This window comes from Channa argus, chromosome 8, assembly GCF_033026475.1.
Source record: "Channa argus isolate prfri chromosome 8, Channa argus male v1.0, whole genome shotgun sequence".
Lineage (NCBI taxonomy): Eukaryota > Metazoa > Chordata > Actinopteri > Anabantiformes > Channidae > Channa > Channa argus.
The window spans coordinates 26,529,591-26,541,490 of record NC_090204.1 but is presented as its reverse complement, the minus strand read 5'-3'; the positions used below and the strand labels follow the sequence as shown (position 1 = coordinate 26,541,490).

At 39.6% G+C, this 11,900-nt stretch overlaps 1 protein-coding gene across 1 annotated transcript; it reads right to left on the bottom strand.

Annotated features, from left to right (window-relative positions):
- Window positions 1–3,056: 3,056 nt before the first annotated feature.
- Window positions 3,057–6,048, bottom strand: rpl36 (ribosomal protein L36). Its single transcript, XM_067513587.1, has 4 exons — window positions 5,962–6,048; window positions 5,003–5,097; window positions 4,216–4,350; window positions 3,057–3,186 (listed from the first exon to the last, which is right to left on the bottom strand). Exons 2-4 carry the CDS (start codon window positions 5,093–5,095, stop codon window positions 3,097–3,099), a joined length of 318 nt encoding a protein of 105 aa, XP_067369688.1. The 5' UTR covers window positions 5,096–5,097; window positions 5,962–6,048; the 3' UTR covers window positions 3,057–3,096.
- Between the last annotated feature and the right edge of the window lie 5,852 nt (window positions 6,049–11,900).

Below are 11,900 nucleotides of genomic sequence, written 5' to 3'. Positions count from 1 at the left end.
CAGCAGTATCACAGAGGAGCAGTGCAACAGTTTCATTGCACATTTCACCACTAAGGTGAAAACCACTGTCTGTCTCCAAAACCCTAAACGTGCACCTTGGACCCTCTCCCCACTGCCTTGGTAAAAGCTAATGTCTTAGACATAAGCCCCCTTATCACCAGCATCATTAATTACTCCCTCCAGAGTGGCACAGTCCCAACATCATTGAAAACTGCAATAATTTCACCACATCTAAAAAAACCTGCTGGAACCTGAAGTTATGGCTAACTACCGTCCAATCTCCAACCTTCCATTCCTGTCAAAGCTCCTGGAAAAAGCTGTCTAAGCCTAGCTTCAGGATCACCTCAACTGATACAATCTGTTTAAAAATGACAATCTGGCACCTCCCACAGCACAGAGACAACCCTGGTCAGGGTCACAAATGACCTCCTAATGCCTGCTGACCAGGGCTTCCCATCACTTCTCATTCTTCTGGATCTCACTCCCGGTTTGACCACAAAATTCTTCTTCATCGTCTACAGCATGTCGTTGGATTTTCTGGCACTGCTCTGGGGTGGTTTGGGTCCTATCTCACAAAAAGAGCTGAGTACGTAGCCCTAGGTGATGCCAAATCTCATTCACCCATTCTATGTGCTCCCACTAGGCCACGTCATTGGCAAGCATGGAGTCTCCATCCACTGCTATGCTGATGATACTCAGCTCTGCGTGAGATTGACCTCTCAGAACCTTCAAAAGCTCCAATACATTTAAAACAGTGCTGCCAGGATCCTTATGAGGGTGCAGAAACAGGAGCACATCACTTTTGTTCTCCGGACACTTCAATGGCTCCCCATGCACCTTCGCATTGAATTCAAACTCTGTCTACTTACCCACCAGTGCATCTATGGAAATGCGCCACAATATCTTAAAGAACCCATCACATCACAAACTACAACAAGACATTTTCGTTCCACCAACACTTATTGCCTCTACCCCTCCAGAACCAAAGTCCACACAATGGGAGACTGAGCTTTGTCAGCAGCTGCTCCACGGCTCTGGAACGCTCTGCCTGAGAACCTGAGGGGCAACACAGACTGTGGATTGTTTAAAAAAAACAGTTAAAGACTTTTCTGTGCAGAAAAGCATTTTGTAGTGATCATTACTTTTTAAAATTTAGGTATGCTATTTTATGTTTTATATATCTCTATCCTTTACATATTTTTTATGTTTTATTCTTGCTCTTAATCTTAGTGTAGTGTAGCACTGTGAGATTTGTCAACAAACATAAAGTGCTTTATAAATAAAATGAACTATTATTATTATTATTTTGAAGGAAGCAGCCAATAGGGTCCGATGGGCGAATTATATGCTTCATATTTTGCAATTGCTACATCTATGGACTCTTTTTATAGTTTACATTTGGATTTGCTTGGTCTTTTTTTATCGAAGACACTAATGGAGGTAACGATAAAGAACACTGTCAAAGTTCCTGCATCCTTATAAATTATATTTTTTATGAAGTGATCTTCAGTTTATGGCATAGCCTGCTCTAATGCCTAAGTGCTCTGGAGAAGGTGCTCTGCAGATTACAAGATATTTTATGTGCAGTTTTCTTAACACTACTACGTACCAGCGTATCTTACAGTTCACCAAGACTTACTGTGCCACAACTGTCCTTTGTGAGAACCGTAAACCTAAAGTCACTTGTTTTAAAATAATATGTAGTAACATGTAGTAAAGAAAACTAGAAATGCTTAATAACTGCTTAAATGTTTAGGCCAAACAATATTCACTGATGTCGAGTTATGAATGTTGTACTCAACTGTTTTAATGAACATATTGTTGCAGCTTTATATTTGTCTTGACATTGTAATGCCATAACCATTGTTTAATTAGGATAATTGAGAAAAAAAGCTTTGGCAGTTGACTTGGGCAGATTTGTGGTAGCTAGTTATCCCAGGATGGTTTGCGCACCAGGTGTTCGCAGAGTGGTTTGAGCCAAGATCACTAATCAGTTCTATCCTAATAATGCTATCTCGCAACATTATTTTGTTTTTCATGTGAGAAAACACCCATTTAGATTTATAGCATGTGATCTGTTTATCTAAATTAAATTTATAATTTGAATTCATTCTGCCAGATGCGACAGTCGTCATGTTGCAATGCCAGCTTTTGGAGGATCTAAGTGTATCATCATTTTAAATCCCGAGGGAGAAATCTGAGTAAGCTGTGTGGTAATTTTGCCGCTAGCTGTTGTCTGTTTTTTGTTACATCTTAGTCAAAATATATTGCCAAGTTCGTCCAAAGTACAAACATTTCAATATTACAAACTACTTCTTCTTTTCCTTTCGGCTGTTCCCTTTCAGGTGTCGCCACAGCGAATCATGTGCCTCCATCTAACTATCCTCTGCATCCTCTTCTCTCACACCAACTAACTTCATGTCCTCTCTCACTACATCCATAAATCTCCTCTTTGGTCTTCCTCTAGACCTCCTGCCTGGCAGCTCCAACCTCAGCATCCTACCGATATATAGACTGAAATCAACATATATAAAAAAATCAGTAAGGTGTTATTTGGATTTTATATAGTGAAGTTTAGCCTTTATTACTATAACCATTAGTTGGTTTGGATTCTCGTGAAAGTTTATGTATAACAGAATGTATTTCTCACTTTACATGAGTAGTGTTTAGGTGTAATCATCAGTAAACAAGCACTGATAGCCTGAAGTATATCAGCTCATCTGAAAAGAGTTGTATTATGGTGTAGAAATAAAATATCATTATGTCCACTTGTCAGTATAAACACTGACAAGCACAACTACAGCAACTGTAAAAGCAGAGACAGAGGGGTAATAAAAATAAATAAACGCATCAGCCCAACAACTTTTTATTCCTACACTGCTTCAACAGTTCTCTGCTTACCCTCAATATGGCCCACTGTCATGGTAAACCAAGTTGAAACAAACTGAGGATTTGTAGTTGTAGATTGTATATGAAAATCTGCACATTAGGAAGAAAGATATGCCGAAAAGAACAGAAGCACGGTGGCAAAGCACCAGAGAAATAACCCAGATTGGTTGTTGTGTTATTTAAGCAAACTTTTATTTAAGTGACAGATTAGTCCTTCTTGGCAGCGGCCTTTCTCATTGCAGCCAGCACGTTGCTCAGCTCCTCTCTCTTTCTTTTAGCCCGAATGTGAGTTCCAATCTGGGGATGAAAGACAGCAACATTAGGACTGGACTTGATTCAGCAGTGTGTAATTTCCACTTTCTCTGCTGAGTTGTGTTGTCAGTGTAATGCTCCATGTGCCCCTCAGAAGGCAAACCTAGACTACAACCTTTTGCACACTAAATCCCTGCTACAGTCTTCCAAGTGTTTACATACAAACAATTATACACATGAATATAGATATATGTAAACAGTAGCTCAGTCATTTGATGGCCAATTGGCTTCTGGTAGATCAGACCTTGCATGGCAGACCTGCCATCAGCATGTCACAGTATCTGGCTAAAAGACAGGCTGTTTGGAATTACCCTGTTTTGTAACCTTTATTTGGTGTTATCTTCATGCAAATACCTTGCCTGTATACATGCCATGTGCGAGAACAAAAAGCATTGTCCAAATAAAAAAAATAATATACTGCTGTGAAAAGCCATATTTGCAAGATATACATTTTGTGTACTATTCTGCCATATTAATGTGTACTATGGTCACACATTGTAGGTGCCTGTGGTGCAGGAAGGTAGAGCAGTCACCCACCAATTCTGCAGTTATTGGTTTAATACCCGGCTCCTCTGTCACATGTCGAAGTGTCCTCGAGGAAGACACTGAATCCCAACTTAGTTGCTCCTGGTGAGTGTTGAACAGCTGCATACCAGCTCCCCCATCGGTGTGTGAGAGTGATTGTGTGAATAAGAAACACAATGTTGTAAAGCGCTTTGAGTGGTTATAAACAACGTTGATTTTCATTCACCCATTCACACACACACACCGATGGCAGTGGCTGCCATGCAAGGTGCTGACCCACCGGGAGCAACACCAGGTTCAGTGTCTTGCCCGAGGACACTTCAACATGTAGCCAGGAGCGGGGATCGAACCACTGACCCTGGGGTCCATGTACGACTGCCTTACCAGCTGAGCTACAGCCACCCCTACCTATTGAGTGCCAATGGGTAGAAAACCGCTATACAAGTCCACTCACACAGTTGACAAATATGAGTGACATGACAAACTCACCCTCTTTTTGATAAACTTGAGGGCTCTCTTGTCCTTTGACACCTTCAGCAGCTCCATGGCTCGCCTCTCATATGGCGCAAAACCACACACCTCACGGATCATGTCCCGAACAAACTTGCTGTGTTTGGTCAAACGCTGCACAGGAAAAACAAGGTATAGTTAAAGTATATCTGTACACAGTGGAAATTACTGATCATTTCATATTTAATCAGTTATCAGTGGAAGTAAAGCATGATAGTCACTGAGTCCTTTTAATATTTCTGCTGCCAAAATGATTCAAAGCCAATTCTAATTGAATTGGAATCAAAATACAAACTCTGCCGTATTGGTGTTCAGCTGGCCCTTTAGTATGGCGCGTATGTTAATTCACACCGACCTAAAAACTAGTGCAGTGTTTTTGTTTAATAGTAGAGGCATGGTAGGACACCATGCTAATGAGACCATGCCCCAAAAACTTTAGAGGAAGCACTGCTGATAAAGGTGCTCCAGAGTTCATTTAACACAGGTAGCATCCAAGCCAATTCTATCCATGTTCATTTAAAACAGGTAGCATCTGCAGCATAAAGTTTAACACGCACATAAGACATCAAATGCCTTCAAGGCAATAATGGTGGTTAAACCGTGATGCACTTTTGCTAGTGCATTCACGACATTATTTGGCCTACTGGAAACGATGGTGTATGTGAGACAACATCAGTGCTTTAGAATAGCTGATACATACAGACAAGAGTTTGACTTATCCCAGCTACTCTAAACAACCTTATTTCAGTTTGAAAAAAATACTCACCCCACGCCGGCGGCTGTGTTTGGGAGCAGTTACATTTTTAGTAACTGGATGCCCTTTGTTAAGGCCAACGGCCATTGGGTAGCGAATGGCCATGTCTGCAAAAGACCACACAAACAAAGTAGTTTGAGCTAAAGCTACACAACAGCATTCAGTGGCTTCAGTTGTTTTCTCCACATTCCAGCACCCCACGTCATAAACCAAGGACTTCATTATTTATTTTATTAACGCTGAACGTTAATGAGTATTTCTATAAATGTGCCAGTATGAGCTAGAATACTAACTGTTGAGCCTTGGCAGCCATTGAAACAACTCACTAAAAATCACGACAAATTGTAACATTTACTGCTCTGGTCCCACTTCCAGTACAGTGATGATAATGTAGCGAGTGTAACGTTCAGTCAAAGCAAAATGAACGAATTCATTTACATTTAGTCATTTAGCAGACGCTTTTATCCAAAGCGACTTAGAAGTGAGGTACAAGGCAGCAAAAACCTAAGTCAAGCAGGAAACATCAAAGCAAAGTCCTATCATTTAGGTTTCTCATTATCTGACAGTGCACCCACAGCGTCCAGGAATCGACTGGATTGGTGCTAACGTTAGCCCACATTAACTTCTCGCTAACTTCGAAGATAAAAACCGCATTGAAACTCTAGCTCGATGTTGGTTAAGCCAATTAACGTTACACAAATTATTACTGGTTGTGGCTGGCAGCAATGTGTAATGTTCCATACGTGCACCGCTACCTATCTACTGCTGTTAGTGATGTTAGCGGAACACAACCGGCGATGCTGTTCAGACCTAACAAGTGTAAAATTTACAGTAAACAATTGACAATAATGGACACAGATACTGAGCTAAGTCAGTATAATGTAATATGTTCAGCTTACTTAAAAAAAAGTGACGGATGGCGAAGATTTTTTATTGGTTTTAACTGGCAGACATGACCCTAAAATTCCTACCTGGTGTCTACGATGGCGGTCAAACCGGAAGGATTGTATGGTGAGCGAGGCAGGGGGATGGAACGTTTAACCCGGAAGATGATTTTGATCATTGGCAGAATATTGCCCCTCGCCGACTGGAGGAGGTACTGTCGGTGAAGTAGGGATCCAAGTTATGCAATAATCGAGAGTATTATGTTTGTTCAGACCTTGCATGGCAGGTCTGAACAAGATAAAGTTGTTTGTTGAGTGTAATCAAGCATATTGATTTAGTTCGAATTAATCTGCAATTGAAAAGGTTCACTTCCTTATATTAAAAATTGTCCTATTAAAGTAATATTCAACATCCAAATGTTTCCCATTATCAGTGGCACCATCTGAACAGGAAAATAAATTGCATCTTTGCACACAGTTAAAAGCACTGGGGAATTTATAGGTTTAGGATGCGAGAGAAAGACAACCAGCCTTTGATTTCTATAGACAATTACATCACACTGTGTTACATTACAGCCAGTTTAGCATCTTAACACGGATGTATGAAGAATTACACAGTCTTGTGAGCATAGGTACATCAGGGGGTGGGTAGTTGGGGCTAGAGCAGTACCAAGAGTTACAATAACCCTACCAAAAATATATATATAATGTGTGGTATGCCCATGTTTAGTCAGTTCACCTTGTTTGGCCCATTTCTCCAGTTTTGAGTTCAATCACAAGCCCATTACCATAGCAACCAACTAGTACAACTAACTTATATGTTCCCCAGCATTCGCTGCCCAATTGACAGTACCCTAAGCTTCATGTGAATGCTTCAGGATACACGTTTCAATTACAGTATAACTAATAATCCAATGTGTTCAGTACAACAGACCAATCTTCTCTGAAAATGCCATTTGCAAGCAAATTCCCTGTTTTTCCACCTAATGTGGATATTTCACTTGCCATTGGACATATTAGAAAAAAAAACTGGAAGTGTGAGTAACGCATACACTGTAACACATTGCTATAATTTCTACAGTACTATTTTACAATAACTTCTTGTTCTGTCATTTTGCAAAGTTTAACTGAATATTGCAATGCTTTATGGGTAAAAAAAAACATTTCAGTTGCTAACAACATTTTTCCAAAATAATATATTGCTCAATACCAAAAACGTGACTGTAGATAATGCACATTACAGCTGAGTACTGTTGGTGCGGTTGAATTTAAACAAGGAACAAGAACATTTGCTGACTGAAGCAGAGGAGTAATTTTTTGGTGACCCCAGCAACACTGCAGAGTAAAGCTGCCAGTTTGTCTATAACTGAACAAAATCAGCATCGGAAAAGACTAGTTACAATAAGGCTTTGTGTAAATAACTCCATACCTTTGCATCATTTAAAGTAATACTGCCTAGTTAAGACCTTATTGCAATTTTCAGAAGGTAACTACATGTGTACATTTGTAATATTGTATTAATTCCGTGCAGTTTTTATAGCGTTATAATGTAATTGGTTTATTAGCATGCTAGTGACAAGCTAGCGACATTAACAGTGCATTCAGTGGTATTGGCTACTGTCTAAAGCTTAAACTAGCTCAATGTGATATAGTCTGTGAGTCTTTGGTTGACAGAAGTGAGAGGACATTTGCTTTTATTAGAGATTGAGCAGCAGGTAACAGCCTGGACCACGTGAGCAGTAGAAGTCTCCGGCCTGCAGACACCAGCCAGTGATCCAAGTCTGTCCTTCCTTTCCTCCACTGTTCTGTTTGTTCTGGGATCCACTGGTGAGTTTTTTAACCCTGTGTCCACACAGCGTGTTAAAGTGCAGCTTTATGCTCTGTCATGTATTTAAAACAGAGATTTTTCATATCTAAATCTGACCCTAAAATTGAACCACCTATATATATGTGACATATATTTTAAAATTGAGAAAAAACAGTAAACCTCTGCTCATTTATGGAGTCAAAATCTCTTTACTTTGATTTTTTGTAGATGAAAGAAGTTATTCACCCAAATTCTCTGTGTATCCCACTGCACTTCCTTGTTTTACAATGGTATGGCAGAACATTTGCAAGTAGTTCTGCAGAAACACGGGCCAATCTGAGCTATTTGGTGAATTAACTAGTTAAAATATTTTGAATTGAAAAAGCCTGAAATTTAATTGTCCTATCATTTGTATCGGGTTTGCACTAACATTTATATATGGGTGGGGGTGTTAATCAAGATATAAGGAGACTTACACCAGTTTTAAAGAAGTAATTTTTTTAGAGAATTCCCAACATCTCCACAGCAACAACAACAGCAGCAGAAAAGGTCAGTTGCTGAAGAACCTTTTAAACCTTGACAACAACATTTTTAGTAGGGAGTACTAAAGGTAGTATGGGGTATTGTCTGATGCAGCTGTTGTCCTTCCAAGCTGGGGCTGGTTGAGAAATATAGAGCCAGAGTTTAGGTTGATAAAACTACATCACTACTGGTTAGTAACTCATACAATCTTGTGACAAGAAATTCAAATGATCCCTTTAACTGTTGTGAACTCCACATTTGCATCCCATTGCAGTATACAGTATTGGGACACTGTATTGCAGAGCTACTTTCTGCTTCAGCTTGGACAGCCTGATTTTCATTTTGTAAGGGCAAATGAGTAGTTTGTCTTGTATACTATATGAATTTTGCTCTCATGTAGAATAGCTGTGATTAGTTTTATTCTTTGTAATTTTGGGATTTTCACATATTTCATTGGAACCAATGCAGCCAGTGGTTCCAATATAGTAAAGCGCATAGGAAGAAAACAACAGTCAATCTTTGAGTCTCTTTTCTTTTCAGGCAAGTGGACTGTAAGATTAACATTTAATTCTGTCATCTGTAATTATGCACACAGCTCACTGTGGTCAGTGTTCCCTATTTTAAGATTTTGCTCTCAATTCTCAGTAATGTCTGTAAATCATCTCAAGTGCTCATCAAGTACACGATTCTTATAATGACAGTAGTTTGTTGTCTGACCTTGCGCACCTATGCCTAACATTTAGGCCTATTTGGTGGATCCGAATTCTCAGTCAGCTGGAGTGCACTCCAAAGAACTACACAAACTATGCTATCACTGTTTATTAAGATAAAATCTAGTATTATTAGTATGGGAAAAGAAATTATAAAATACTAATTCATATGAAACAAATTGCATACAACATGTTGCTCTCAACATTATATTTACACTTACACAGTGTTTTGCTAATTTATGTGTTTTTCTGTTAGATAAATTCTAAAAAGGTTTATTAGATGGCTGCAAAGAAACCTGTCTTCTAGAGGAATAGGAATTTTCTCTAGTGAAGCAGAGGGAATTTCCAGACTTATTTTTGTAGTCTTATGTCTTGATGTACTGTGGCGCAGGAAGGTAGAGCGGTTGTCCACCAATCTCACAGTTGTTGGTTCAATCCCCGGCTCCTCCAGTCACATGTCAAAGTGTCTTTGAGCAAGACCATGAACTCAAACTTTGTTGCTCCCAGTGAGTGTTGGCCACCTGCATAGCATCTCCCCCATTAGTGTGTGTGTGTGTGTGAGTGCAAATGGGTGAATAAGAAGCAGTGTAAAGCACTTCGGGTGTCAGTGGGTAGAAAAGTGCTATATATGTGCAGAAAATATACCATACCTCTAAATGAATTTGCCATCAGTTGCTTGGTGTTCAAATGCTTTACAGGAACTGAGTAATTTTTATACATATTTGTTATTTATACACACTACTGTGGTAACCATTTGTGCAATATTTCAAAATGATTCGGTCTATGTACTATATGTAAAGTCTTAAGGGAAAAATCTTATTTCTTCTTATCTGGAAGATTTGAAACTTGCCACCTAAATATCTAATTATGAATAAGATAAAGGCAGTTTTTTTCAAAATCATCAGTGGCATTACCGATATCTTTCTGCAAAAATTCATTAAGGGCCTTTTAGTTGTACGTTTTGTGAAATGCGAACTGAGGATTTTGATCAACTCTTGTGTAATAGTACTTATTCCCATATGTTTAGGCTGATTCTGTCCTAGCTATTGAAAATTTGCTCTTTTGCTTCACAAAATGTTCTTTTGTAAAAGTAAATCAATACTTTAACTTTATTCTATAATGAGCCAATTTTTAAGAAGTTAAGTCTTCCATACAGTTGCCATCCTTCTTGGTATTCGGAAAAGACTGAAGTCTAACAGAGCCTAATATCAAAATTGAATTAGACGTCATATTCCCAAATGATTTCAACAAAAAAAAAAAACATTTTAATCTGTCCTTAAACAGTCAGTGAAGAGGTTTTCACTCTGTTTCTAAATTCAATCTGTTTGAGGACACTTGAATAATTTGTACACACACACACCTCATAGATACAATTCCCCTAAGCATCGAAGGTTCTTCCCAACCACATGTAGAAGTGTCCCTGCGCAAGACTCTGAACCCCCAACAGCCAAACCCCCAACCCCAGCCGTGCAGTGCTGGTCCCAAGCCTCGTAGAAATTGAGGAGGGTTGCGCCATGAACAAATGATCCACTGGGGTGACCCTTCCCCACAGGAATAATTACCTATACCATTGAAACAGTGCTGTAGCCTTTATTCCAAAACCAAATAATGGTAAAGGAGAATTAGAAACTCATTAGAATTTTAAATAATGATGCAAAAGTTTTTACGTCTATTTTTTGCCAAATCAATAAAATAATTTGTTAACTGATGAACAGAATGGTGGCAGCGTGTAATATTATTGTGCCTAACAGCTAGAAAGTCACCAGTATTATTAGAGTAAACACTTATGTATTCAACACGTTTTCAAATATGAAATCATTTGTCATTCACCTTACTCTCAGTAAAAGGGTAAAGAAAAAAAAAAGTAGAAAGTAAAACTAATTCTAATCAATCTGTCATAAGTTTAGGTAATAGGACCCAGAAGCACGGACACAAGGGAAAGGTTTAAGATAGTTTATTGCTAATAGTGGAAGTAGATGATTGGAGATCCGAAAGCTGGGAAATCTGATTTCAGGATGCAGTTTACAGTGCGAATGAAGAGGGGAGACCAAGCAATGAGGACAAGAGATACAGGTGATAATACATTTCTTCGAGGGGCAAAATGCAGATAATCAAAAGGGGCTTACTTTTAGCCAGAAACAGCGGGGGATTGAACATACAGTGCACTTGGAGGAACAGGTGAGGGAGTGGGCAGAGCAGAAATGAGCAGAGCTGGACAAATGCCAGATCAGATGTCTTCAGACACTGTCTAGACAGGGAGTTTGAGGTCCAAAGAGCAGATTGGGTCAGGTCTGAACGAGTACTGCAGGAAAAAGGAACTGGACAGAAAACACTAGGGAGACAGGAAACTGGGGCAGAGCACAACAGGGTTAGAGCACTGACAGAGCACAGGGTCAGGTTCAGAAAACTCACGTTCAGATCCAGTAAGTAGACACAGAACAGTTAAGGCAAAAGTCCACAATCCAAGAAACAGAGTCAATGAAATCATAGTTCTGAGCAAGGCCAGAGAGAAACACAAATCCAGAATCCAAGTCAGTCAAGCAGAGTTCAGATAATCAAAAAGACTTAAGCCAGGGGGTAAGACAGGTGAGCAGGTTCAGGTACAAATTCGACTAGTACCTGGCATGCAGGTGAGTTGGAGAGTTGCTTCACAGAGAAGTCTGGCAGGCAAACTAGGCAGGACAATTAGGTGTGGTGATTAATGTAAAGTAGCAGAACAGACAAGGCAGGAAGTGGAAACAGGGAATACAAAATAAAAGTCAGGGAGGCAGGAAATGGAACAGCAATGTGTTACTCCCCCACAATAGAGAAACTGGGACAACCTTTTAAAACCAAACCTGGGAGGCCGAGCTCATTAGTCTGGTTGATGGACCTTCATCCATGGGGCTTGGTTGCACAGGCCAAAGAAATAACATGGAGCCACCACCCTGTGGGACCACCACCAGCAAGGACAAGAATCAGGGTCAAATTAAGATTGACTAGATAAA